The sequence below is a fragment of the Emys orbicularis genome, chromosome 1 (genome assembly GCF_028017835.1).
Source record: "Emys orbicularis isolate rEmyOrb1 chromosome 1, rEmyOrb1.hap1, whole genome shotgun sequence".
Taxonomy (NCBI): domain Eukaryota; kingdom Metazoa; phylum Chordata; order Testudines; family Emydidae; genus Emys; species Emys orbicularis.
Window position 1 is genome coordinate 3,112,552 of NC_088683.1, and position 27,892 is coordinate 3,140,443.

Consider the following 27,892-nt stretch of genomic DNA (forward strand, 5'->3'; position numbering starts at 1 on the left):
CGGGCCCCGCTGCCGGGGCTGTGCGGGCGGAGCGCGGGGACCCCGGGGCCGGGCGTGGACCGGGGGGCGGCCAGGTGCGCGCCCCACGCGCGCGGGGCGGGGTCCGTGCGCTGCGCCCTGCGCCCTCCCCACGGGGCGGGCCCGGCCCTGCGTGTGCGCCGGGAGCAGCCGCCGAGCCGCGGGCCCGCCCTGCGCTCCGCCCCGCGCCGGCCCGGCGGGTCCCGGGCCCGCCCGCTGCAGGCTCCGCGCTTCCCCCGCCGCCAAGGTGCGTGGCGCCCCCGGCTGCAGCCCGGGCGCGGGGCCGGGGCTGGGTGCAGGGGCTGGGGCCCGCGGCTCCCTCCCTGCAGGCCCGGGGTCGGGGCTGGGGCTCCCTCCCTCCCTGCAGCCCGCCGGGCCGTGTGCGCCCCCCATCCCCATCCCAGGGGCGCGGCGCCCCACCCTGGCAGCGCCCCTGGGCGGTACCCAGCCCATGCCTGCAGGAGCCAGACTCCCTGGGCCACCTCCCCCAGGTGCCAGCAGGCCCGGACCCCGCCCCCCAGGCATGTGGGGCTGAGACCCGCTCGGTGCCCCCGGGGCTGTGGGGGGGCGGCACGGGTGGCATCCCTTACACGTGCCGGGTGCGTGCCCATGCTAACGGTTTTGCCCCTCTCCCTGCAGCATGGCCGACTACCTGATCAGCGGGGGCACGGGCTACGTCCCCGAGGACGGCCTCACGGCCCAGCAGCTCTTTGCCATCGCCGACGGCCTCACCTACAAGTAAGTGGCTGCGGCTTCTCTCCACTCGGCGGGCGGGCGGGGGGGTGGGCACACGCTCCCCTGCGGGCAGGCACCGGAGCACTGGGCAGCTGGCGGCACTGGGGCTGCTGCTGCCCAGCCTGGCTCCGGGGCAGCCAGGGTGGCTCGCACGTGGGGTCAGGATGTTGGCACAGCTCAGCGCTGGCTCCCTTGCTGAGCGCCGGCCCTGCCACAGGCTGCTCGAGCCCGCTGGGAAAGGCTCAGTACGGCAGCGAAGGCCAGTATGCTCCTCACCCCCACTGGCCTCACTAGAAGAGCCTCTCCTTTCTCCCTGGCTGTCCTGCCACCACCCCTCAGTGATTCCTAGGCCGGCTAATGCCCTGCCAACAGCTCCAGCAGTACCTTGGTCTCCATGGTTCTGATCCCTTCTGATGCGTTTCAGCACCAGACACAAGTGCATTTTTGTCACATCACAGAAGGAAAAGCCTCTTGTGTATTGGAACATTTCTATGACTGTCAGATTTCATAACATCTTTGCTGTATTTGAAACATACCTACATGCTGGCCCTGACCTGTCCCTTTCGGCTTGTATTGGTGATCTGAACAATCAGATGCGGAGAGAGATGCACGCACCCTATTTTTGGGTGTGTACATGTGCATACCCACGCTCCAGATGTATGGGTAAAGCAAATATCAAATATATTAGTATAAATGATCTAATGGCTACATAGCATAACATTTATGGTGCTATTTGTCAATATTTATTTATATATAAATATTTATACAAACCCTGATGTTCATAGAAATGTTTTTTAAATTTAAAAAAAAAAAACGGTTTTTGTGTAAATCATCCCTTGTAATATTTGCCTCTCCAACCTCATTAAGGCAACTGGAAAGTGAAACTGACTGCAAATAAACATGAGACTAGAAGTCTGGTTTCTGTCTAGGCAGGTGGTATTCATGGTGAAAATTAAATTGGATTTTTTTAAAAAAATGTGAATGGAAAAACCCCCAAAGGTGCTGGAAATGGAACCTGCAAATAAATTGCAGATTGTAACCCAGGAGGGTAATGTAACCGTGGGCGCAGATTCCGTAGCGCTGGGGGGCGTTCTCCGTCACGGGTATTTCCAGCGCGAGCGACTGCCCTTCTGCAATACAAGATCTGGGCACGGCCCAAGCAGGGATCATGGGGAGAGGTTCTCTGGCTGGGCTGTGTAGGATGATCAGAATGGTCCCTTCTGGCCTTAACGTCCATGAGCCCGACCACGGCCCTTCGCCAGGACGAGGTTCAGCCTATCGGTGGATCCTAGCGGCTAGGTTAGTGCCGGCAGCTGAGCGCTGATCCTGCAGGCGGTTCTGCATGGAGACGCTTGCAGGGTCGCGCCCTTGGGACCTTGGTGGGTTAGTTGCCCTGTCCTGTAGAGCACTCCTGCGTGTGGCGATGGCGTGGGCCCCAATTCCTGTGTCCCCTCCTGCCCTTTGTCTGTGTGAGAGCTGCGGGGCAGGGGCTGTCTCTGAGCAGTGCCAGGCACAGCGGGGTGCTGATCGCCAGGCGAGCGGCTGGGCCTTGCTGTGATGCCAGTACTTATTAGCAGCGCGACGCGGTTGCTGATTTTTAAAAGTGGCGATGCGTTAACTTTAGCAACGGAGGGCGCTGTTGCCGTGGAAACGCCGCGCTAATAGCACCAGCGAATCCAGTAACACAGTCCTGGTGGGAGCCTGCAGCTTGCTGGTGGGAAAGGGCAGCTTTTAAACCACTGACATCGGTCGCCGGAATTCCTCTGCAGCCCCGATCCTGTAGCGGGAGGCGTGGGAGCAGACCCGTGGGCTTGCAGGGTTGGGCCCGAGGGGGCGTTCAGGTTTTCAGCCCGTGGACGGAGATGGTTCCTTTCAATCTGGGGGTGTCGCTTCGGCTCCTTTCTGTGCAGGGGGCTCCTGGAGGACGGGGGAATGTTCCTTGGCAGGGCAGTGCCGGCCTGGGGGGACTTGGCCTTGGGGGCTGGCATGTCCCCTTTCAGTAGCACTCAGTCCCTCCCCCCCAAAGCAGAGTCTGTGCAGTGACTGGGGGGGGGGGGGACGGCACACGGGCTCCCTGGCCGTGCCGTGAGACCCGCCTCTCTCTGATGGATGGTGATTATTTTGCCAAATCATCCTTGTTGGCCAGGAGGCTCTGAGCCCTGGGGAGGGATGGGAGGCCCGGGGTGCATGCCAGGGCGGGTCGCTGTCAGTCACGTCTCCTTGTCCGACACCGTCTCTGTGACGCTGGGAGTCTCTGGTGTCGCTGGACCCCCTGCCCCTGATCCCTGGGGTAGATGTGACCTGGGGGGTGCCCTATGCCTGCTAGCAGCGCCCGCGCTAAGGAGGGAGCTGAATGGGGGGCAGGCAGCCAGTGTGTGGGGGTGGTATTACTGTGGGACCGTGCTTCCGGTACTGACAGCACTGTGCTTCCGGCCATCTCTGTCTGCTTGCACCGTGCCTCCCCTGTCCCAACCTCCCCCCCACCCAACTAGGCCCCCGCTGCGGCCGCCTGCGAGTGACACCCTCCCCCCACAGTGACAGGTTGTGTCTGGCCCCGAGCCAGCCTGCTCCGGGAAGGATTCGGAGCCCCCTTCTCACGGGCTGAACGGCGCCGTTGGTGAACGAGGCCTGGACGCTGGCGTGGGCTCAGTCAGCCAATGGAGGGTCCCTGCCCCACAACCCAGGGGTCTCCCATGGGCCGAGCAGAGCCAGTCGTCCCCTCGCTGCACGGGTCCCGGCTGCCCCAGCCTTTCTGTGAAGGGCGTGCATGCCTGGCATACAGCAGTACCACGGGCTGTCCAATCCCGTGCACAGCCCTGGAATCAGACTGGGCCCTGCAGCTGCCCCCAGTGGTGGATTAGCCCATGCACAGGGGCCCCAGCCAATTGGGGGGCCCTGGAAAAATGGACACCCCAACCCCGCTCCCCGGCTGGAGCACCAGGCGGGGCGGAGGAGGCTGCAGGCAGAAGGGGTGGAGAGCTGCAGCCCCTACCCCACCCCAGGGGGCAGATTAAGGGGTTGTGGGGCCCTGGGCCCGCTTGCTCTGGCCCAGGGCCCCACAACCCCCTAATCTGCCCCCTGGGGTGTGGTAGGAGCTGCAGCTGTCTGGGTGAAGGGCAGGGCTCTGGCCATGAGCCCTGAACACCTGCCCAAGTTTGGGCAGCGGTGAGGAGCCCGAGTGCGAAGCTGGGGGGGTGGTGAGCCCTCCGGGAGCACGCGCCTGCCTGGACGGCGGCTGGCGGGAATAGCCAGTCCCCATCCTCCGGCTGCACTGCAGGGGCAGACCCCACGGGATCGTGTGCAGCGAGCTGGGGGCTGCTGTCCTCCCCCACCCCCCGGTGGCTGCACTTCAGTGGGGAGGGGTGGGTGGCAAATCCTGGAGAAAGGTGCTGTCTGGGGAAGTGGCCGTTCTGGAGGAGACCCCGGGCCAGCGTCTCCCTCAGCGGCAGGCTGAGCAGCCGTGGTGCTCACCCACCAGGTGACATCCTGCCCAGCAGTAGCCGAGCCGCTCGCAGCCGCCTTGCCAGCAGCATCAGCAAACAGCAGGGCTGCCTGCCGCCCTCTGCACCCGAGGGACCGGGGGTTAGTCCCTGGCACCAGGCGCCCGGGCTCCATTCACCGCGGCAGGGTCCGGGCGCTGCCAAGTCAAGGCAAAGCTGCTGAGCGTGGGGTTCCTTCCCCTGCATGGAGACAGGGCTGGGGAGGGGAAGGGCAGGGGGTTGGTCCCAGCCCTTCGCCTGCCCTTCCCCCTTCTGCTGCAGCAAAGGGGCGCAGCCTGGGGAGGGAGGACCCTGGCCCGCGGGGCTGTGACAGGCCGTGGAGCTGCTATGGGGTGGTGCGCCAGCGTGGCTCTAAGAGGCGTGGAAGCAGGATGCGAAATGCCGGGGGGAAGCGAGTCTGCATCTGCATTTGGGGTAGGGGGGTGTTTGCTGTGCGGGGCAGCCTCAGGATTTCATCTCTGCGCGATTGTCTCCTGCTTTCTCCTCTTTAAGCGCAGGCTGTGCCCCCCCCCCCCGCGCCCAGTGCCCCACGGACACAGCTGTAGCTCGGGGAGGGGCTGGGGGGAGCCGGCTGCGGAACGGGGCCATTTGGGGGCTCGGACTCTCGCTTGGGGGGTGGGGGGTGCGAGGGCTCCCAGCACACTCCTCACAGCTGCTCCCGGCGCATCCGTGTCCGCGCTGGAGCTGCTGGCGTCAGGGCCGAGACGAAGCCCGTTTGGCCCACGGGAGGAAGCAGGCAGGATTCCCTCCTTGGCTGGGGGCCGCCGTGGTCCAGTCTGAGTGGATGTGAGAGCCAGAATAGCCCCCAGCTGGCTGCTCGTGTGTCTGCCACCAGGACCAGCCCCGGGGCTCGTGCTGCATGGAGCTGGCAGGGGAACGCCTGGCTTCCCTGCCTGTGACTTGGCCTTAGCGCTGGGTCGTAAATAGCCGAGCGCCGGTCCCGACAGCACCTGTCAATCCGCTTTCCGGGGGCCGTGCGTGAGGCTCCTGGCGCCGTTCCTCTGGTCAGCAGCCTGTCGGTAGCACTGTGTTTGCAGCGGCCCTGTCGGTACCCAGCATGGGGAGACGTGGCATTGCCGGGGGAGGACCTAGAGATCTGTAAGGGACAGGGGGCAGCCTGCTGCTGTGGCCTTTGGGGGCAGGTGCTCCCGGGGGGCAGACGCCCTTTTGCCTAGGGTGGGCGCTGTCTGGCTGCCCAGGTGTGAGGAGGAACCCGGCAGGGGAGGAGAGGGGGGCGGGAGGCGGGGGCGGGGTTTATGGCATTGTCCGCTGAGGGGCTGCACCTTCCTCTGAGCAGCCGCACTGGCCCCTGTTGGCCGGGCAGATGCTGGTGTGTGTCCGAGAGAGAGCAGCACACGTGCCATGCCCAGTCATGCCTTGTTCTTGGGCAGGGAGGTTTAGAAACTCCCCCCCCACCCCCACCCCCAGGGTCCCAGCAGGGGCTGTTTGGTGGGTTTCGGAGGAAGCAGCAGGCTGCCCTGCCGCGGCGCTGAGGCCCATGGGCTCAGGGAGAGATCTGTGTGGTTGCTCTCTGCAGCCAAGGCGGCTTGTTCCCTTCCCGCCAGGCCGCAGCTGTGACTGCACCATGCTGAGCAAAGGTCGAGGGGAGGTTGCCTCTCCGACCCAAACCACAGCCCCACGTTCCCGGAACTGCTGCTGTCAGCCAGGCAGCCGGCTGGGGCTGTGGAGTGGAGCTGCCTGCCGCCAGGGGTCCCCGGGGGTGATGGGGAGAAAGACCCAGGCAGGTCTGGCAGGATTCCTGTGCACGCGTAAAGCCAGCCTGGCGTAGCCCCCCCGTCCTCCAGGCCCATCCTGTCCCCCTGAGGGCTGAGCTCCTCCTTCCCCGGCAGGGGAGGCAGTGTGGTGCAGTGGGCAGAGCCCGGGGCTGGCACGCAGGAGACGGGTCAATTCTGGGAGAGTCGCCGAATCGCTCTGGGCCTCGGGTCCCAGCTGTGAACTGGGGCCGAATCCTTCCATTCCCTGCCCGTTGTCTGGCTCGGGGGCCCGGACAGTCGACAAGGGCTTGTCCGCACTCCGGCTGCTGTGCCGGCAGAGCCCCCTAGTGGAGACACAGTGTAAGCTGAGCACCTCCCCGACCGAGGGTTGCGTCTCCACTGGGGGTTTAGCCACCTCGGCTGGGGGGCGGGATCCACGCTCCTAGCCGACAGCTGTGCCGGCAGAACGGGGTAGAGTAGACGCAGCTTCACTTAGGCCTTGTCTGCATCTAAACGTTGTACGGCTGTAGCTGTCCCGCTGTAGTTACACCAGTGCGGCACCCTGGCGTGCAGGTGGCTGTACCAGTATAAAAGTGCCTGCCCCAGTACGACTGTTCCAGCATGGGAGGGGCGTAAGCGCTCCCATTAGAGGGCACCAGTGCGGCTATGGCCGATCAGAACCGCCCCCCTTCCCGAGCTGTTATCTCCCAACCCTGACATGCCGCTGGGCCCTTGGTTGCTTCGTGCGGCGCTCGGCGCAGCGGGGCCCTATCCGGGCGCTGGGTGCGACTCCCATGGCGCTGGGTTCCACATGGGGCGTGGTGGGAATTAATGTCGGGAAACAACTGACTCCCTAGGCCCTGAGCCTATGGGCACTAATGGGCAGGGGCGGGGTGACCGCTGCCCGGTCTCTGTGCTCGTTCCGGGGGCGCCCCGCTAGGCCCTGAGCCTATGGGCACTAATGGGCAGGGGCGGGGTGACCGCTGCCCGGTCTCTGTGCTCGTTCCGGGGGCGCCCCGTGGTGGAACTGCAGTGTGGGAACTGAAAGCTTTGCGGTCCTACATGCGCTGGGGGCGGAGTCGGGGTGTGCATGCCGGGTCGCTGACGTTTGGAGTTTCCTGCCCTCTGCGAAGGAGAGGAAGGACGTAAAGGAAGCCCAGGCTCTCGACTGTGCGTGAGAGCCATGGACGGGACTGCTGCTCTGCACAGCATGGGCGCTCGGGGGGCTGGCAGAGCCTGCTCCCTGCCCCTGCCTGCGCACGGCATGGGGAGCGGGGGAGTGCCGGCTCATTCGCTCTCTCTTCCAGCGCAGCCGGTGCCAAGCCCAGGCAGCAGGTTGGCACCGTTCAGGGAAAGCAGGGCACGGGGCCTGGGGCCTCCCTGGACCTTGGGGGTGATGGAGCCGTGGGGGGGGGGGCTGCGCCCCAGGGCTCCATCACCTCCACGACTGTGTAGGGGACGACTGAGCCCTTAACTCTCTAGGCTGCTGGCTCGTAGCTCTGTAAGGTCACTGGTGACTGACAGTGGCCCCCGTCTGTGGGAGCGTGGGCTGTTTTCGGGGGGCGGAGGGGGAGATGAGCATGAGACTGGCCACGGGGTCTCCTGCCACTGGCTTGAGGCAAGTCCCATCCCCTCGTGGTGCCTCGGTTTCCCCCGTTGGTTGATGTCTGGTTGCAGCTCTCTGTCTCTGTGCGGGATGAATTGGAGGCTCTGGGCTGGTTCCTGGCTAGTGGAGGTCAGTCGCTGTCGATCTGGGACAGGGCTCGGCACAGACAATTTATTCCTCGCTCTGCTCCAAGCCGGTGACCGTGACGAGTTGCTGCCTCCTGGTGCTCCTGTACTACCAGCAATCGGGGGACGCTGGCTGCTGGGCCTACCCCCTGGGTGTGGGCGCCCTGGGCGCCCTGGGCTGCCAACTGACACGTGCCAAAGCCAGGGCGGGGTGTGAGGCCCGGCTCCCCAGCATCCATAACTGGGGCCCAGCGTGTGGCTCCCCGGCACACCCTTAGCAGGAGCACCGTGGCACAACCATGCAAGGAGCAGGCAGGGGCACAGCGGCATCAGCACCCGGGCATCCAGTTATGGGGCTGTGGGGACCGTAACTTGTGAGTTGCCGGGCGTTGGGCGTCCCCGTTCTCCGCCAGAAGCTTTGCCTTCCTGCAGGGCCCTGTTACGGGCGGAGGAGACGGGTGGCTCTCCCTGGCGTTTGGAGTCTAGGAGCACCTCCCCGAACCTGGGGGCAGGCGGCGCGGCGGGCTGGACAGCCAGGCAGCTGTAGTTATGGGTGGAGGAAGACAGACGCTCGGCAGAGATGTCCGGTGTCTGGGATGGAGCGGTCTGTGGGCTGAGGGAGGTACAGACTGGGACATGGGGCGGGGAGAGGAAGGCACAGCCCCTGTTGGAGATCCCAGAGGAGATGGGCATGACCCACCTGCCGGGGTCGGATGTGCCCGGGACAGCTCGGTGGGGCCGTGGCAATGTGTCACTAATTGGACCCGTATTTGCATTTTACACATAGCCCTGACCCGGGGAGCCGCCTTTCCCTTGGCCGGTTCCAGTCCCACCCAGAACTCTTCCTGCCCCAGCCGGCTGAGTGACTATTCAACAGCTGCTGCGTTCCACCCCAGAGGTGGCTGCATTTCAGTGGCGGGTGAAGGAGGCCGCTGTGCGTGTGCGAATGAACAAGCTGCTCCATGCGTGGGATTCTGCTGAGCTCAATGGGGCTCCTTGTGGGGGCAGGGGGCTACTGGATACCGGGGCAGAGCAGCTTGCAGGGTGTGTGTGGGGGGTCCTCAAACCCCAGAGAGTGAGTCTGAAGGGCAGAGATACAGGAGAAATCACCCGTTCCCTACCCTGCCCCGTGGCCGTATCGCCTCCTCCGTGGCTTGGTTCGGCCCCCGTGCTCCAGCCTCCCTGCATTGACATGAGTGGCCCAGGCGGCTCTGGGCTGGTGAACTTGCCTGCGGATGGATGGGCTGGGCCTCTGGCTCCTAGCGGGGCGCTGGCTGGCCCGGCCCTGCCCTGCTCTGGGACCAAGCCAATCTCTTTCCTGGGCTGCTCCGGGCACTAAGCAGTGACCCCGCCATGGTGTCAGCATGCCAGGTGTGACAGGCCGTGTGCCAGCGCGGGGGGACGAGTCCCCCGTGGAGCAGAGCGTGTCCCCACGTGGCTGCTGGGGCTGGGGGGGAGTGCGGGTGGAGGAGGGGCTCATGGCACTGACGTCCCCATTTACTGGAGCGGGGGCCAGTCACTCGGAGCGGGGGTGGGGGGTGATGTCTCTCCCCAGCAAGGGCAGAGGCCGGGACAGCCGGGGGAGGGGAGGTGTGAAGTCTTCCCACACACCCCGGCCTGCACCCTTGCTGGGGTCCTTGCTTGGGCGTCGTGTGCGTGGGGGCTGGGCAGCCCCCTAGAACGACTGGGCGCGGGTGACGGGGGGCGTTCCCGGGCCTGGGGGAGAGGGGCCACTGCTCCGTAGCCCCCCTCGCACAGGAGCAGAGGTTATTGAACCTCTGCCCGACCACGGCTGGAGTCCTGGGGCAGAGAGGGGTCAGCGAAGAGCCATGGGGCCGATTCAAGGGGTGGAAAACCTGCCTGCGAGTGAGAGACTCCAGGAGCTCGGTCTGGTTAGCTGGGCAAAGGGGCGAGTGAGTCACCGTCTGCGAGTACCTACGTGGGGCACAAGTGTTTAATAACGGGCGCGGCGGCCTAGCGGGGGAGGCCGAACGCGCCCCAGTGGCTGGAAGTTGAAGCTAGACGGATTGGGCCTGGAAATCGGGGTGAATCTGTACCGGAGAGAGTCGTCGTTTGGATGGTTCGGTTCCCCAGGGCCCTGGGGGATGCCCCGTCACTCACCCTGCGTCAGTCCAGAGGCGCTGGGTTCTGAGAGCTCTGCTCTAGGAATTCACTGTTCTCTGGCCTGTGCGACACGGGGGTCAGACTAGACTGGGGGCTCTCCACCTTTTTCCTTCTGAGCCCCCCCCCCCCCAACATGCAATAAAAACTCCACAGCCCACGTGTGCCACAACAACTGCTTTTCTGCATACAGACGCCAGGGCCGGCGTTAGGGGGTAGCAAGCAGGGCAGTTGCCTGGGGCCCCATGCCACAGAGGCCCCCACAAAGCTACATTGCTCAGGCTTCGGCTTCAGCCCCGGGTGGCGGGGCTCAGAGCCCCAGGCTTCAGCCCCAGGCGGTGCGGCTTCTGCTTTCTGCCCTGGGCTCCAGCGAGTCTAATTCTGGCCCTGCTTGGTGGATCAGCTCACGGCCCCCTAGGGGCCCCGGACCCCTGGTTGAGAACCACTGGACTAGCCATCCCCGTCTGGCCTGGGCTCCGGGAATCTCCCTGGGAATGGGATGCTGCCGCTTCTCGGCCCTGCCAGCAGCCGGTGGCACTGCCTGCCTGGCGGGGTCCCACGCTGCACCCTCACCCTCTTGGAGAGATCCCGTCCCCTCCCTGTCCCACAGCTCTGCCCCAGCCCCATTGGACCCCTGTGCACTGGGGTGGGGCCGTGGCTCCGGTGCCAGGCTGCAGGGGGCGGGGCGTTGCTGGCCCCTGGGTGGGATCTGGGTGGCTAGAGAGGTGCTGGGTCCTAGTTTTCGGGGGGCTGGGGAGGTGTGGGCTCTCCCCCCCCCCCCGCTCTGCCCAGGGTTGCTGTTTGCAGCTGCTGCTGCTTCTATTTTTAGCAGCTGCCACATCTGAGTGGGAGCCCGGCAAGCGGGGAGGAGCAGGTGCCTTCCTGTAGCTGGGGAAGGAGGAATTCAAGGGGGCCCGGACGGAGCCCTGCTCCCCCCCAGGTCCCTGCCTCTGGGCTCCGCACCCTGTTGACCTCCAAAGGGGCTGGGGGAGCATGCCCAGGTCCCCTCCCCCCTAGCCGACAGAGGGGCCAGTGGGGTGGTATGACCCTGACAGAGCTTCATCCATCCTGGACAGGCTGCAGACGGGGGCCTGCCCCCTCCCCCAGCTCAAATGCCGCCCTGCGCCGGCTGGCGGCCCCCTGTGTGTCGTGGTGCCCTGCACAGGTACAGCGGGGTGCCCGCTGCATCGCCCCCACTCCCTCCCCACCCAGCACCCCACTGCCCCCCGATGGCACTGGCGCCCGGGAATGCAGCCGGCCAGAGCCGTGAGGGCTCCAGGCCGTGCATGTCCCCCCACGCAGCCCTGCGGGTGCTGAACCCCGGCTCTGCCAGTGGACAGGCCCCCTGCAGTGAGCTGGCCCAGCAGGGGGTCGCATCGGCCCCTTGCCCCTCCAAGCAGCTGTGGGGGCAGGGGGGCCGAGCCCCACCCGGTTCACAAATAGCCCTGGATTAGCGGCTCAGCCAGGGTAGCTGGGCCTCCGTAATCCTGCCGGCCTGTAGCCGTCCTGCTGTGCCTGCCAAGGGCTTCGTAACCCGCCTGGCTGGCTGGCTGGCTTCCCAGGGGCCCGGCCCCTCTTAGCCCTGCCTTAGTGCCGGGCAGGGGCTGCCCGGCTGGGGTACCAGCCCAGCCCACGTATTCGTCCCCTCGCGCTGGCCCGCTCCGTTTTCTGCCCTTTCCTAGGATTTTTGTTCCCGTAGCTCCAGGGGCCGGGGGTTCGGCCAGGCAGGGTTCTGGCTCTGGCGGGGGGAAGGGCGGGGTGCTGGCTCTGGCATGGGAGGCGGGGGCGGGCGGGTGGAGGGGGGTTCGGGACGGGCAGGACGCTGGCTCTGGCAGGGGGGACGGGCAGGACGCTGGCTCTGGCAGGGGGCTCGGGCGGGTGGGGGGGGTTCGGGACGGGCAGGACGCTGGCTCTGGCAGGGGGGACGGGCAGGACGGTGGCTCTGGCAGGGGGCTCGGGCGGGTGGGGGGGGTTCGGGACGGGCAGGACGCTGGCTCTGGTAGGGGGCTCAGGCGGGTGGGGGGGGTTCGGGACGGGCGGGGCGCTGGCTCTGGCAGGGGCGGGGGTGGGGTCGGGCCCGGCAGGGCACCGGCTCTGACGGGAGGAGGGGGGTCAGCCCGGGCGGGGCGCCGGCTCTGACGGGAACAGGCAGACATGGGATGGGAGCTTTTCCCTGCTCACCAGTCCCCTGCCCATCCTGTAAAATGGGGGGGAGGGATAGCTCAGTGGTTTGAGCATTGGCCTGCTAAACCCAGGGTTGTGAGCTCAATCCCTGAGGGGGCCACTTAGGGATCTGGGGCAAAATCAGTACTTGGTCCTGCTAGTGAAGGCAGGGGGCTGGACTCAATGACCTTTCGAGGTCCCTTCCAGTTCTAGGAGATAGGATATCTCCATTAATTTAAATTTAAAATCCTGTAAAGCCATCTGGGGCCCGGCTGCGATCACTGCCACAGCCCCGTGCCATGGGGATGGCTTGGGGGGAGCCCAGCCTCCTCTCTGCGCAGCTGTGGCTGTGTGTGGGGCAGGCTCCAGGGGCGTGGGGTCCCCGTGGGGGCTGTGGGGGCAGGTCTAGCTGCCGTGTAATGCTCTCTCCCTCTCTGTTTCTGCAGCGACTTCCTGATCCTACCAGGCTTCATCGATTTCACGGCGGACGAAGTGGTGAGTCGGTCCCTGGAGCGCTCGCCGGGGTGTCCCCTGGGGCCGGCGCTCATGGGTGGCATGCCAGCCCCTTGCACCCTGGGGTGGGCAGTGCCGTGCTGCTGGGCACGGGGCCAGGGCAGCACCAGAGCTGGGGGGTGTTAACATTATGAGCCACCTTCCCTCCCGCCCACACTCCCGCTAGGTCTAGGGGTCCCATTGGGGGTGGCACATTGGGCTGGAGTGCAACCCCCCAACCCGCCGTCTGCCTGGGAGCAGGGTCCCGGGGCCCAGCAGGGAGGGTGCGGGGTAGAGCTGAAGGAGGAGACCGGGGAAGTGGTGTCCATGCCATGGGGCCTGCAGGACAGCCTGGGGCCCGAGACGAGCCCGTTGGGGTTCCCTGCACGGCCGTGGGTCTGGGCTCTGTGCTGCATGGGTGACGCATTTGCCCTGTCCCCCAGCTTGCAGGCCCCTTGCCTGCCTGGCCCAGCGCCTCAGGGAGAGGGGTGTCCTCCGGCACCCCGGCCAGCTTTTCCGTGACCCCGGAAACCTGTGCGACCTGCAGCGCCAGGGCCCAGGCCTTGGAGGGGCTGGGGGGACGGGCAGATGCTGTGCCAGCTCTCAGCACTCCCTGTCAGGGAGCTGGGCTGAAATGGGGCCGGTGCCCTGTGGGGGGAGCTGGCCCGGGGCTAGGATCTGAGCAGGGAGCTGGCCTGGGGCTGGGCTCTGAGCAGGGAGCTGCGCTGAAGCCTGGCACAGGTGTGGGGAAGCCCCCGGCCCTGCTCGGTCTGGGCCTGGCTTGAACGTTGCTAGGGCTCCCTGTGGCCTGGGGCTCGTTCCGCGCCTGAGGGCACATGGCTCCACTGTGCTTGGGGTGGGGGGCGCCATGCTCCGGCGCAGCCAGTAACGGCTCTAACACCTGCCTGCGCCGTCAGCCTCTCTGGCTTCACGTGCTCTGGGCTGGCCGTGCTAGGCTGCCCTCGTGTTCCCCGGGCGAGGCCCCTCCCTCACCCAGCTGCACTGGAATTAGCGAGCGGGTAGCTGGTGAAGCAGACAGGTCAATTACGGGCCTGCCCTTCCCATGCTGTGCCTGCCAGCTCGGGGCCGCAGCCGGAGATACAGAGCCTTGGGGAACCACAGCTGTTCTGAATCAGCTTGGGAGGGAGTGGAGTGGAGTGGTTAGAGCCAGGACTCCTGGGTTCTACCCTGATCCTGTCACTGACTCCCTGTGTGACTCGCAGCGAGTCCCTTCCCCCAACTGGGCCCCTGTGCCTCCCGACAGGCTGAGGTGACGTCTGGCTGGCAGTAGCGTGGAGTCGAACTGCGGAGCCCCGTGGGGGGAGCCCTAGAAGCGGGCAACTCCAGGACCCTTAACTCCAGAGCGCCGCGTCAGGTCTCTGCAGCCTACGGCTCGAGCCCTGTGACCAGTGACTGGTGCTAGCCGGGGCCAGGGGCCCCCAGGGCTGGACCATAGCCTGGCCCCCTCGTCAGTCTGACCATAATCCCCCCCCCCCCCCAATACACATGGGTGGGGAGCTGGCAGGCACCTCTCTTCCCGCGCAGGCTGCTGCCGTGCAGGCAAACCCATGGTGCAGCACAGGCTGGGGGGGGCTGGGACCCGCTTAGCATGCAGCTTGGCCAGGCAGTGTGGGGGGGCTGCCAGCCGGTGCAGATCCCGAGCTCCCCCCCCCCCCCCCCACGGGGTGTTTCCTGGCAGCCCGTGGGGCGAGCGGGGGTCTGTGTCTGATGGACCCCGTCCCCTAGCAAGCTGCAGCGTTGCATGCTGGGAGCTGGAGTCCCTGCGGCTGCTCCTGAGCCGGGTGACTCGTGGGCCCCGTTGGTCTGGCTGGCTGGGGTGGGACCCCCGAGCTGGGTCCCCTGGGTGCGTCGGAGCCTGGCTGGGCCCCGCGCCCCATTTCCTCTGCAGAGCCAGGCAGCAGCTCCCAGCTGGGAATCTAGCTCTGCCCAGAGCAACATTTCAGGGCTAATCAGGCTCCCAGCTGGGCTCTGCTAATCTGCTGGGAAGCTGGTGAAGGTCAGGCCTGGGGGTGGGAGGGGAGCAAACACGCCCAGGTGGGGAGCAGGGAGGGTGGGAAGGGAAGGCCATCTGGGGTGGGAGAAAGCCAGCCTCCGTGAGCTCCCCCAGGGCAGGGGGCGTGGCCCAGCGTGCTCTGATCTCTCCCAGGTGGGGCTGGGTTGGGGGTCGGGGCCCAGCGCGCTCTGAGCTCTTCCAGGTGGGGCTGGGTTGGGGGTCAGGGCCCAGCGCGCTCCGAGCTCTCCCGGGATGGGGCTGGGTTGGGGGTCGGGACCCAGCGCGCTCTGAGCTCTCCCAGGGTGGGGCTGGGTTGGGGGTCGGGACCCAGCGCGCTCCGAGCTCTAGGGCCGGGACCCTGTGCACATGGGACGTGCTTGTATTAGCCACCAGGCCGCATGAGCCCCTCCAGCAGCCTCCCTCATGGGTCACAGACTGGAGTGGCTGGGCTGCCTTGTGGCTCGGGCAGTGGGGTGGGACCCAGGAGCTCTGGGGTCTAGTCCTGGCACTGCCCCCGTGTCCCCTCAGCCTGCGCCCACAGGGAAGCGCTGCGCTTGGCCCCACTGCCATGGGCTGCAGGACAGGTGTCACGGACTCACAGATCGTGCCCACTCTTGGCCCCGTGCGGTCCGTGGGGGGTGCCCCTTTCAGTGAGACAGCCCTAAAGGAGTTGGCGGATGTGATTGCAGAGCCATTGGCCATTATCTTTGAAAACTCATGGCGATGGGGGAGGTCCCGGACGACTGAAAAAAGGCAAATATAGTGCCCATCTTTAAAAAAGGGAAGAAGGAGAATGCGGGGAACTACAGACCAGTCAGCCTTACCTCTGTCCCCGGAAAAATCATGGTGCAGGTCCTCAAGGAATCCATTTTGAAGCACTTGAAGGAGAGGAAGGTGATCAGGAACAGTCAGCATGGATTCACCAAGGGCAAGTCATGCCTGACCAACCTGATTGCCTTCTATGAGGAGATAACTGGGTCTGTGGATGAGGGGAAAGCAGTGGATGTGTTATTCCTTGACTTTAGCAAAGCTTTTGATACGGTCTCCCACAGTATTCTTGCCAGCAAGTTAAAGTAGTATGGGCTGGATGAATGGACTATAAGGTGGATAGAAAGCTGGCTAGATCGTCGGGCTCAACAGGTAGTGATCAACGGCTCCTTGTCTAGTTGGCAGCCGGTATCAAGCGGAGTGCCCCAAGGGTCAGTCCTGGGGGCGGTTTTGTTCAATATCTTCATTAATGATCTGGAGGATGGCGTGGACTGCACCCTCAGCAAGTTTGCAGATGACACTAAACTGGGAGGAGAGGTAGATACGCTGGAGGGTAGGGACAGGATACAGAGGGACCTAGACAAATTGGAGGATTAGGCCAAAAGAAACCTGATGAGGTTCAACAAGGACAAGTGCAGAGTCCTGCACTTAGGACGGAAGAATCCCATGCACTACTACAGACTAGGGACCGAGTGGCTAGGTAGCAGTTCTGCAGAAAAGGACCTAGGGGTTACAGTGGACGAGAAGCTGGAAATGAGTCAGCAGTGTGCCCTTGTTGCGAAGAAGGCTAACGGCATTTTGGGCTGTATAAGTAGGGGCATTGCCAGCAGATCGAGGGATGTGATCGTTCCCCTCTATTCGGCATTGGTGAGGCTGTCACGGACTCACAGACCGTGCCCACTCGTGGCCCCGTGCGGTCCGTGGGGGGTGCCCCTTTCAGTGAGACAGCCCTTCTCAGGGGTCCACTCTCTCTCGGGGTCAGGCCCCTCCCCACCTCCTGGAGCCGCACCTCTCTGAGCCTTAGCACGTCTGTCTCTGCCGTGGGCCCCCTCAGGGAGTCCACTCGCTCTGGACCCCCGGGGCCTCCACCCCCGAAGGGGTTGATGCAACCCTGTTCTCTAGACCGGAGTGACTCTCAGCCAGCGTAAAACAGGAGGATTTATTGAGAGTTGAACACAGCACAGGAAACTCTCAGGGCCTGGCCTCCCTTAGCCCAGCACATCCCAGTCTCTCTGCATCCAGGTGGGCTCTGCCTGCTCCCCCTCTCCAGCCCAGAGCCCCCCTGCTTCCCAGCTGGGCATCTGACCTCCCCGGCCCGAAGTCCCGCCTCTGTCCATTGTCTTCTCTCCAGTGAAACAGGATCGTAAACTGGGGCCTCCTCTCCTGCTTCTCCCTCTGGCTGGAACCGGCTGGGTAGGTCACTGGGTCCTCACTCTGCAGCCCATTGTCCTCCCACTGGCCAGAACCGGCTGCGACTCCTGAGCTGGGTCTCCGGGTCGTCAGGTCACCAGTCGCTGGGGTGTCCATTCTCCAGGCCATTGGCTGCAACAAACTCCCTCTCCCCTCACCTCGTTAAACAGTAACACCCAGGGAAACTGAGTCCCACCCCCTCCACATGCAAACCATTGAAACCCCACCGAAAACAAGGAAAAAGCAAGAAAATCCCCCACTTCGTCACAACAGGGTCGGGCGTGGCTGCCAGCCCCGTGTGCCCTAGGGTGCTGTGTCCATCACGGGCCCCTGCCATGATGCCGCTCCCCGGCCAGCTCTCTGCTGCATCCCCCGGGGCCGTGGGCTGGCGCGGGGCGGCTGGCGCTGAGACGTGCCCGGTGCCTGGCTGGGAGGAGGCATGAAAAGGCCCCGTCGCTGGGGAGCTCAGCGCTGGTGGGCCCAGTTGTAGGGCAGGGCCTGAGGGGGATGGGCTGTGGGGGGTCGGGCGTCCCGCCGAGCCGGCCAGGCGAGCCTGGGGGTGGTGAAGAAATACAGCCGTGGGGGGCACGCGAGGGGCCGCATGCTGGGGCCTGCAGAGAAGGAGCCGTGGGGCGGGTGGGAGTGTGGCCTGCTGAGTATGTGGGGCAGGAACTGGAGGACCGCTGGGACCCCCTGTGGGGCTGAGCACGGAACCCCGGGGGAAGAGGGGGCTTGGGGCAGGGCTGCGTCCTAAGGGAGCCCTGTGTGAGCAGTGCTGGCCCCCCCCCAGCCCAGCATCATGGCTCCGACATTGACTGGCACTGGGCAATTCCTTGGCAGCCGGGCCCCCCGTGATCTGGGGGCGGGGGGGTCCTGCCCTCTGCCAGTGTAGCTCCAGGCCCCCGTCAGGCCGTATCTAGGGGATAACGCCCGGCGAGCCACAGGCACTAGGGTGGGGGCGACTCCCCCGTCCAGCGCAGTGCTGGGGAGGAGGGCGGGGCTGCAGCCAGCGCCTGGCCCAGCCCCCCCCTTGCCTGGGGCATCGCCTGGCATCGGGCATGGCTGCTGGGCAGCCCTGGGCTCGGCTTCGTGTTGGGTTCACAGCTCTGTGCCCCCCCGGGCCCCCCCCTGCCAGGGAGAGTTGTTGGCAGGGGTAGGGGATGAGGGGCTCACGGCTCTGTACCACCAGGACCTGACCTCGGCGCTGACCCGCAAGATCACCCTGAAGACGCCGCTCATCTCGTCGCCCATGGACACCGTCACTGAGTCGGATATGGCGATTGCCATGGCGGTGAGAGCTGGGGAAGGAGCGGGAGGGGGCGGGGGGGTCCAGCAGCTCTGATGTCAGTGGCCCCCAGTTCCCGTCCCTAAGCCTCTCGCTGGAGACCGGCCCCAGCCCTGAGCGTCAGGCAGCTGGGCTGGGCGCCTCGTGAGCACCCTTCCCCTGCACTGCCCCCACCATGGGGCACCCCCATTGCTCCATGGGGCCGGCCGAGGCTGACCCGCTCTCTCCCCGCAGCTGATGGGCGGCATCGGGATCATCCACCACAACTGCACCCCGGAGTTCCAGGCCAACGAGGTGCGCAAGGTCAAGGCAAGTACCAGCCGCGCCCTGGGGCGACCTTGGCACCAGGGGACTGGCTCTGGTCAGACGCGGGGGCCAGCCTGCCCTGCCCCTCCTCGCCCCGCACCTCTCGGGACCCTGGTCCTTTGTGGGCCCCCGTGGAGCCGTTCCCAGCAGACGCCTGTGCCGGGCCTCGGCATTCGGCTCTGACAGGCTTCCCGGCCGCACGGAGGTTAGCGCCCCGCGGGGGGATCTGAGCCACGTGGAGATCCCCGGTGCTGCCCCCCTTGGGCCTGCCGGGCGGTGCCCAGAGCCCCAGGGCGTCCGGGGGGATGTGGAGGGAGAGATTTGCCCAGTCTGCCCAGTGCCCTGGTGCCAGCGGGGCTGGGGATGGAGCCGTGAGCTCCTGGCACCCGCTGCCTGTGTGCACACCGTGGGGAGTGCCGGGCTGAGTGAGGTGTCACCCCCCAGGGATCGTGAGGCAGTAGCAAGGCCAGAGCGCATATGCACCCACACACCCCTTGGGGTGCTCGGGCATTGGGTGGGGCGCTGTGGGGTGGGGTCCCTGGAGAGCAAGGCTGTGCGGGTCAGTGGGGAGATTGGCTTCCCCCGGGGAGCGTAGGGGCAGGGGAGGCGCTGTGGGGTGGGGTCCCTGGAGAGCAAGGCTGTGCGGGTCAGTGGGGAGATTGGCGTCCCCCGGGGAGCATAGGGGCAGGGCGGGGCGCTGTGGGGTGGGGTTCCTGGAGAGCAGGGCTGTGCGGGTCAGTGGGGAGATTGGCGCCCCCCAGGGAGCGTAGGGGCAGGGGGGGCGCTGTGGCATTGGCACCCAGGCGGGCGCTTGCAGGACGTTAACCCCTGCTCTGTGCTGCAGGCACCCAGCTGGTGACTCCCCCTCTCCCTCCCCTGCAGAAATTCGAGCAGGGCTTCATCACGGACCCGGTGGTGATGAGCCCTACGCACAACGTGGGAGACGTCTTCGAGGCCAAGCTGCGGCACGGCTTCTCGGGGATCCCCGTCACCGAGACGGGCAAGATGGGCAGCAAGCTGGTGGGCATCGTCACCTCGCGGGACATCGACTTCCTCACCGAGAAGGACTACGCCACCTACCTCAGCGAGGTACCGCGGGACGCCTGGGGCCCTGCCCCGGACACTGCCTTCCCGGCGGCCCTGGCTGCGTCTCGCGCCAGCAGCCCTCCTGTGCGGGCTGGGCGCGGTGAGGGGCGGGGGTGGAATTCGCTGTCCTCTGAACATGGCTGCTGCGAGGCTGGGCACCCAGTTCTGTGGGGTGGGGGGTGCACAGGCAAGGGTGTGTGCAAGGGGGTGGGGATGTTGGGGCGGGGCTTTTGGGGACAGGGCACTGGGGGGGCGGGGAGGAGCAGGGGGATAGAGGTGGCGGGGCTGTTGGGGGAGGGGCAGGGGAGTAGAGGGGGTGGGGCTGTTGGGTGGAGGGGTGGGGCACTGGGGTGGAGGGGGCAGGGGGAGTAGAGGGGGCGGGGCTGTTGAGGGAGGGGCAGGGCAGGGGGAGTAGAGGGGGCGGGGCTGTTGGGGGTGGGGCATGGGGGCAGGCCGGGGGGGGTAGAGGGGGAGGGGTGGGGGAGTAGAGGGGGTGGGGCTGTTAGGGGAGGGGCAGGGGAGTAGAGGGGGTGGGGCTGTTGAGGGGTGGGGCACTGGGGGGGGAGGGGCAGGGCACGGGTGGAGGGGGCAGGGGGAGATGGGGCGGTACTGTTGGGGGAGGGGCGGGGCACTGGGGGGGAGGGGGTAGGAGAGTAGATGGGGCAGTGCTATTGGGGGAGGGGTGGGGAAATGGGGTGGAGGGGCGGGGCCGTTGGGGGAGGATCAGGGGGCAGGGCAGGGGAGTAGAGGGGGCGGTGCTGTTGGGGGAGGGGCAGGGCGGGGGGGTAGAGGGGGAGGGGTGGGGGAGTAGAGGGGGTGGGGCTGTTAGGGGAGGGGCAGGGGAGTAGAGGGGGTGGGGCTGTTGAGGGGTGGGGCACTGGGGGGGAGGAGGCAGGGGGAGATGGGGCGGTACTGTTGGGGGAGGGGCGGGGCACTGGGGTGGCGGGGCGGGGCCGTTGGGGGAGGCTCAGGGGGCAGGGCAGGGGGAGTAGAGGGGAGGGGCAGGGGGAGTAGAGGGGGCGGGGCCGTTTGGGGAGGGGCAGTGCTGTTGGGAGAGGGGTGGGGCAATGGGGTGGAGGGGCGGGGCCGTTGGGGGAGGATCAGGGGGCAGGGCAGGGGGAGTAGAGGGGTGGGGCTGTTGGGGGAGGGGCAGGGGAGTAGAGGGGGTGGGGTTGTTGGGGGAGGGGCGGGGCACTGGGGTGGAGGGGGCAGGGGGAGTAGAGGGGGCGGTGCTGTTGGGGGAGGGGCATGGCCCCGGGGCCCATCTGGTCGCGCTGCCATGTGCCATGTGGCCCCGCAGGTGATGACGAAGCGAAATGACCTGGTGGTGGCGCCCGCCGGGGTCACCCTGAAGGAGGCCAACGAGATCCTGCAGCGCAGCAAGAAAGGTACCGGGGGCCTTGCGCCGCCCGCCCTGCCCTGGGCACGGGAGAGAAACGGCTCCACCAGCGCCCCTGATTCCTGGCCCGCAGCCCCTGCTAGCCCAGCCCTGGGCGCTGTGAGCTGACGGGGGGGATGGCAGGGGAGAGACTGAGAGGCTTCCAAGCCCATTACGGGTTCTTTGCTGCCCCAGGGCTGGTGCCCCCTGTGCCCAGGCAGGAGGCCAAGTGGGACCCCCCCCCCCCCCCCGTGCTCTTTAACCCGGGCTCCCTCTCCTTGCTGACTTTGCGGGTTGTTCTCCGGGGATTGGAGTAGAGCGAGCCGCCGTGGCGGTGCCTGGCCTGGCCCGGCCCTGCTGTTGCTGAGCAGAGTCTGGGTGCTGGAGGTGCACTGGGACGTGTGGGGCAGCCCCACGTGCTCGGAGTGGCGGGCAGGGCGGCGTGGCTGAGGTTGCGGGTCACTAGCAGCTGACGTTCGAGGAGGGGGCTGCCAGGGCTGAGCTGGGCTGTGGGCACTGGCTTGTCTCCGTGCAGGTCTCAGGTGGGCTGAGCTGGGGGTGGTGGGGCTGTTAGCCAGGGACAGCGTTAAAGGCAAGTAACCAGCCACGGCCCCACTGTGCGTGCGGCTGTGGCCGTGGGGCTCTGCCGGGCGCCCCCCTCACCGCCGTGCCCTCCCTGCGCCAGGGAAACTGCCCATCGTGAACGACAGCGACGAGCTGGTGGCCATCATCGCCCGCACGGACCTGAAGAAGAACCGCGACTACCCGCTGGCCTCCAAGGACTCACGCAAGCAGCTGCTGTGCGGGGCGGCCATCGGCACCCGCGAGGACGACAAGTACCGGCTCGACCTGCTCACGCAGGCTGGCGTCGACGTGGTGGTGCTGGTGGGTACCGGGCCGGGGGGGGCTCCCTGCTGCCCCCCGGCCCAGCAGCCTCCCTGAGCCCTGGCACAGCGAGGGTTAAGGCCCTGAGCCCCTTGCCCGGCCAAGCCAGATGCTTGGCACCTCCGCGCCCGGGTCAGATGACCCCCCCACCCCGCCCCAGATGGGGTCGTCTGCCACCCGGAGCAGGGCGGCTGATGCTTGGAGCAGGGTGTGCGTGGGGATCTCCAACGTGGGGGCCAGTCTCCCAGCCTGAGGAGCTGGGTCGGTCCCACATCGTTCCAGGCGCATGCTCACCGGGATACCGGCTTGCGCTGCATGGGCTGTGCCGCTTTGGCGGGGAGAGCTGCCAGCCAGGTGTGTGCTGGTGGGCAGGGAAGGAGCCAGGATCCCCCTGGGCGGAGCGGGGTTTGGGGATCTCCCTTCCTAGGGCCCTTCCCGCCCCATTAGTGGTCACGGCGGGGGCTGGGGTCAGTGTGGGGGCGGGGCCGGAGCGGTCTCTCCTGCTCCCTTCTTGCTCTAACTGTGGTGTCCTCCCCCCGCCCCCAGGACTCCTCCCAGGGCAATTCCGTGTATCAGATCGGCATGATCCATTACATCAAGCAGAAATACCCCGAGCTGCAGGTGATCGGTGGGAATGGTGAGTCCCTGGGGGCCGCAGCCCGGCCTGGCGGGTGCAGGGTGGGGCTCTGGCGGGGCCGCGGCTCCGACGGGCACAGCACTGAACACACGGCTGGTACCTCTATGACCTTGCTCCAGCAAGGGCGATGTGGAGCTGCGTGCAGGGAACCACTGCCGGAACGCCCCGCACGGCACGTCTGGGCCTGGGGTTCTGCTCGCTCCCTGGCACGGCTCCGGTGCCCGGTACGGCACGTCTGGGCCCGGGGCTCTGCTCGCTCCCCGGCACGGCACGTCTGGGCCCGGGGTTCTGCTCGCTTCCCGGCACGGCTGGACCCGGGGCTCTGCCCGCTTCCCGGCACGGCTCCGATGCCCCGCGTGGTGTGTCTGGGCCCGGGGCTCTGCCCGCTCCCCGGCATGGCTCCGGTGCCCCGCACGGCACGGCTGGACCCGGGGCTCTGCCCGCTCCCTGGCACGGCTCCGGTGCCCCGCGTGGTGCGTCTGGGCCCGGGGCTCTGCTCGCTCCCCGGCACGGCTCCAGCAGCTGGGCCTGCACATCGGGCAGGGGGAATACATCTGACCACCCTCTCTCGGGACAAGGCGAGCCTGGGATCAACAGGCTGTGTGGGGCCCATCCCCAGGGGGCTGCACATGTACAAGCCCCCCAGGTGATGGGGCTGATGAAAGCAGAGTCCTTCCGCCCCCCGATGCTGAGGGCGCCCCTGCCCCGTTCTGGGCAGCTGGGGACCACGCTGCTGGCTGCGATTCCTGAGCTAGGCGGAGCTGGAGCGAGTGCTCGCCGTGCCGGGATCGGAGCTGTGTCCTGGCCCCTCTGGGACCCAGTGACCCGGAGTTGTACCAGATCCTGCCAGCCCAGACCTGTGGGAGCAGCCCTGCCAGAGCCAGCAGGGAGTGGGCCAGGGGCACTGCCCGCCAACGCCATCCTGCACCTGCTCTGCCCACTCCATCCTCCCCAGCTGGGGCACGTCTCCCAGCCTAAGGCCCCGGTGGATCCTGCTGCAGGGTGGGGAGATGTGGCTGGGAGTCCCGGTCTGAGAGCGGGCCAGGCGAGGCCCTCGACTCTGCCCCAGGCCCGGTGACCAGGTATTTCATGGCTGCCTTTGCTTTTCTCTCCTATTGGATCCACAGTGGTGACAGCGGCGCAGGCCAAGAACCTGATCGACGCGGGGGTGGACGGCCTGCGCGTGGGCATGGGCTGCGGCTCCATCTGCATCACGCAGGAAGGTAGGGGCGTGCTCCGGGCATCGCGGGGGGCCCTCGCAGCCCCAGGGGCCGGCCCCCATGGGGGTGAGCAGCCCCCGGCGGGGCAGGAAGGGCCCGGGCCAGTGTCCCGCCAGGCAGAGGCGTAGCTGAGGTTATGTTGGGGCTGCTCCGCCCCACCATCCCCTTCCCCCCCGCCCCCGCTGGAGGCCTCCGGGCTCCTCCTCAGGCCAGGCTGACGCTGCAGGGAACGGCTTGCTCCTGTGCGCTCGGCTCTGGGCCTTCGTTGGCATGGCTGACGCCTGCAGCCGGCAGAGGAACCCAGCCCCACGCGGTGCCCAGCGTGTCAGTGGCCCACCGGTTGCCCCCGCACGCCCGCCCCGGCGCTGACACTCCTGTCTCTGGCTGCAGTGATGGCGTGCGGCAGGCCCCAGGGCACAGCAGTGTACAAGGTGGCAGAGTACGCCCGCAGGTTCGGCGTGCCCGTGATCGCTGATGGCGGCATCCAGACCGTGGGGCATGTGGTGAAGGCGCTGTCTCTAGGAGCCTCTACGGGTGAGTGAGACTGTCGCCGTGGGGCCAGGCTGCCTTTCCCCAGTGCATCCACCCCGCGCTGCAGGGTGTAACGATGCTGCCTTTGCTGCGACACTTCTGAGAGGACCAGTTCAGGACCAATTGCTGGGAGCAGGGCAGTCACAGCCCAGGGCTGGGGGGTTTTCACTGCTAAGGCACCAAACCAGCTGGACAGAGAGGACTTTGGTCTCACTCCACTGACTAACCACGAGTCACACAAGCAATTCCCTTAGACACTCCAGCTTCCCAGTATCGCCACCAGTGCCACTCATTATGGGGACAAATGGTTATGAAAACCAATACCCCAGTAAAAGAAAAAAGGTTCTCCCGATCCCAAAGGACCAAGTCCCAGACCCAGGTCAATATATGAATCAGATCTTACCCACAAATCACGCTGTTGCCAATCCTTTAGACTCTAAAATCTAAAGGTTTATTCATAAAAGGAAGAAGATATAGATGAGAGCTAGAATTGGTTAAATAGAATCAGTTACATACAGGAATGGCAAAGTTCTTGGTTCAGGCTTGTAGCAGTGATGGAATAAACTGCAGGTTCAAATCAAGTCTCTGGAACATCCCCAGCTGGGATGGGTCATTCAGTCCTTTGTTCAGAGCTTCAGTTTGTAGCAAGGTTCCTCCAGAGGTGAGAAGCAGGATTGAAGACAAGATGGAGGGGTTTCCAGGGCCTTTTATATCCTCTGCCATGTGGAAGGACCCCTTTGTCCTTACTGTGGAAAATCACAGCAGCAAGATGGAGTCTGCAGTCACATGGGCAAGTCACATGTCCATGCATGACTCAGTTTGCAGGCTGATGCCATCCTTTACATGTTAGTTTGAACGTTCCCAGGAAAGCTCAGATGTGGATTGGCGTCTCCCAAAGTTCACTGTCAGTTAAGTGTTTCTTGATTGGGCACTTACTGAGAATAGTCCTTTCTCAAGAAGCTGCCCAAATGCTTCACTGAGGCTACTTAGAATCAAAACTCATTGGGAGACAAGTACAGAGCCCATATTCATAACTTCAGTTACAAAAGGAAACACCCATACAGACAGCATCATCATAACCAGCAAATTATAACCTTTCCATAGACACCTCACACGACAACCTTTGTACAACAGTTGCTGCAAATATACAACAGTGGTTGCAACAAGGATCTATACGGTCACAGTTTATGTCAGTAACGTCACACAGGGATCCGCCAGGGGCGCTCTCCCCTTGCAGTCAGTGCTGGCCTCGGTGCCTGGGGTGGCACTAGGGGGTGCTGTACTGCAGGGAGTGGGGGGCGGGGGCTCAGCAGGGGTGGTCTCCCCTCCCGGTCAGTGCTGGCTCCGGGGTGCATGAGATGGTGGTGGTGGTGGTGTGGATGGTGTTGGATTCCACAGGTGAATTCCCTCCGTGCTGGGGGTGCTGGCCCCAGTGCGTTCAGCAGACGCCCAATACGTGGCATCCCCTGCGCCCCCAGACGCCCACGTTCAGCCCTGACGCGGCGATTGCAGTGGGGGCTCAGAGCCCGGCAGACGCGCTGCTGCCTGAGCCGGGCGGGACGGGGGTCCCGGGGGCTGCAGTCGTGGTCGCTGCCGTGGCGCTAACGTCCCCCGTTCTCTGCCTCTCTCCCCGGCGCCCGGGCAGTGATGATGGGCTCTCTGCTGGCGGCCACCACGGAGGCTCCGGGCGAGTATTTCTTCTCGGACGGCGTGAGGCTGAAGAAGTATCGGGGGATGGGCTCGCTCGACGCCATGGAGAAGAACAGCAGCAGCCAGAAGCGATACTTCAGGTGTGGGGCAGGGACCCCTGTGTCCAGCCTGGGCTGGGGGGCGGGAGCCGGGAAAACAGCCTGCCAGGCAGACGCTGGGATAGCTTGGCGTGGGGCCCCGGGGGAGCGGGGCAGCTGGAGGGGGTGGGGGTGGGCAGGCTGGAGGCACGAGCAGGGCCCCCCGTAACAGCCGCCGTGTTCTCCCCCCACAGCGAAGGGGATAAGGTGAAGGTGGCGCAGGGCGTCTCCGGCTCCATCCAGGACAAGGGCTCCATCCAGAAGTTCGTCCCATACCTGATCGCGGGCATTCAGCACGGCTGCCAGGACATCGGGGCCAGGAGCCTCTCCATCCTCCGGTGAGGGGCGCGGGGGCCGGGGCGCGGCTGCGGGTCTCACTCAGCCCTGGGCAGGCTGTCCTGGGAGGGGCCTGCCTGGTGAAATCAGCCCAGCCCTGCCCCAGCAAGGTCCTGGGCTCTCCCCTCCCCGGGAGGGTGGGGACAGATGGCATCTGAGGGGTGGGGAGCCGAGCCGGGGGCTGCAGCCGGGCCAGGCTATGGGGAAGCAGCTGAGCTTCCCACCCGAGCTCATCCCCCCCAGACCGCGCTGAGGGTGTCTCACATGGACAGCGGCCGCAGTGCCCGGGGGCGCCACAGGACGGGAGAGGCCATGGGGCGGCTGATCGGGCCCTGGGCCACGTGGGCGCTGCTCCGGGGCCCCGTTAGGTGGGCAGTTACGTCACTGAGTCCCGGGGCTCTGGGTGGGGTTAGATCCTTGTGATGTGTCCCAATTACTGCCTGGGGCCGGGCCGGGGCACCGTGGTGGAGCTGACGCAGCTGGGCAGCATTGTCGTGGCACCTGTGTGGGGTTGCTGTGGTGGGGATGGCGCAGCCTGGGTGGGCCGGTTGCCATGGCGGGGCGCTGGCATGGGGCCTGGTGGGTTGCTCTGGCAACCGCTGCCGCGCTCTGGTGTGCTGGCTCTCGTGCGCGCTCTGTCCTTTCCCCCGCGTGCCCCAGGGCCGGTCGGGGGGGGTCTCTGCCTCACCCCTAGCCGCGCTGTCTCTGCTTGCCAGCTCCATGATGTACTCGGGCGAGCTGAAGTTCGAGAAGAGGACCATGTCGGCCCAGATCGAAGGCGGCGTCCACGGCCTCCACTCGTAAGTGCCCTACTACTTCCCAGCCCCGCCAGCTCTGCCTGCTGCTTGGCAGCGTCTCGTTACCCAGCAGGGGGTTGCTGGGCTCTGAGCCCCTGGGGGCGTCCCCGCATTTCCTGACTGCCTGGGGGGCTTGGTGCAGGCAGGGGCCCTCCTCTGACCCTGCAGCCCCACAGGCAGCCAGCAGCAGCGACCATCCCCCAGGTTTCTGCCCCCTTCGCCGTGTGTCGCCTGGGATCCTTCTCTTCCCACCCTCTCCTGCCCCTGCTCTCACTGCTGTGACAGTCTGGCATTGGGTGCACTGTGGTAGCGCCGAGGCGCCCTGCTCATGGGCCGGCTCCCTGGGCGCTGTACAAACACACAACAGGAGGGTGCTCCTCGCCCCAAGGAGCTCAGCATCTCCCTGTGAGACAAGAGACCCCAGGAGGATACAGGCAGAGTGGAAAGGATGGGTCCAGTGGTTGAACAGCTGCCTGGAGCCGGGTTCCCTGCTGGAAATCCCAAACGTTCTCCTCCCCTTTGGGGGGCAGCAGAGGATTTCTCCGGGGGTGGGGAGGGCCAGGGTGGATCTGTGGAGCTCCTTGTGCCCGCTCCCCGCTCTGGGTGGGCAGCACTATTGTCACTGGGGCAGGCAGGGACCCTCCTCGGAGAGCCGCCCCCCCGCTTCGCTCCACGTGGTGCGCTGGGAATGCAGCTAGTCTGGGTGGAGAAGGGGCCTGCAGCCTCGCTCCGTGAGGCCCGGGGAGCCGAGGACTCCCAGCCTGACCACAGATCCCTTCTCCGCGCTGGGGGCAGTGCTGCCTGGCCCGGCGTGAGGGACAGCCAGCGGCCGATGCAGAGCGCTGCATGTCCGGTATTCCAGCACCGAGCCCCTCCGGGTGACACAGCTCAGGGATGGCAGCCAGTCACTGCAGGGCTGTCTCTGCCACCCCATGCCCATCCTGACCTGCCCAGCCCTCGCTAGCTGGGCGTGACCC

The 27,892-nt window shown here is 66.1% G+C and overlaps 1 protein-coding gene across 3 annotated transcripts; it reads left to right on the forward strand.

Moving 5' to 3' along the window:
- Positions 1-657: 657 nt before the first annotated feature.
- Positions 658-26,922, forward strand: IMPDH1 (inosine monophosphate dehydrogenase 1). Of its 3 annotated transcripts, none has more exons than XM_065405809.1 (13): positions 658-756; positions 12,430-12,478; positions 17,857-17,958; positions 18,187-18,261; positions 19,141-19,347; positions 20,645-20,732; positions 21,408-21,607; positions 22,154-22,244; positions 23,372-23,467; positions 23,855-23,998; positions 25,641-25,785; positions 25,977-26,120; positions 26,835-26,922. In XM_065405809.1, the coding sequence occupies exons 1-13, from the start codon at positions 659-661 to the stop codon at positions 26,920-26,922; spliced, it is 1,527 nt and encodes a 508-aa protein (XP_065261881.1). In that variant the 5' UTR covers position 658. The 3 variants fall into 3 exon arrangements, with proteins under 3 accessions (XP_065261881.1, XP_065261866.1, XP_065261874.1); XM_065405794.1 differs by having other exon boundaries at positions 659-756; positions 18,187-18,246; XM_065405802.1 differs by lacking the exon at positions 18,187-18,261 and having other exon boundaries at positions 659-756.
- The last annotated feature ends 970 nt before the right edge of the window (positions 26,923-27,892 follow it).

What these genes read in the sequence shown, in the direction of transcription:
- IMPDH1 (XM_065405809.1), top strand. Translation starts at nt 659, where the DNA reads ATGGCCGACTACCTGATCAGCGGGGGCACGGGCTACGTCCCCGAGGAC. An exon ending in GCGTCGACGTGGTGGTGCTG is followed by an intron (nt 21,608 to 22,153) that starts GTGGGTACCGGG and finishes CCCCGCCCCCAG; the next exon opens with GACTCCTCCCAGGGCAATTC. An exon ending in GTCTCTAGGAGCCTCTACGG is followed by an intron (nt 23,999 to 25,640) that starts GTGAGTGAGACT and finishes GCGCCCGGGCAG; the next exon opens with TGATGATGGGCTCTCTGCTG.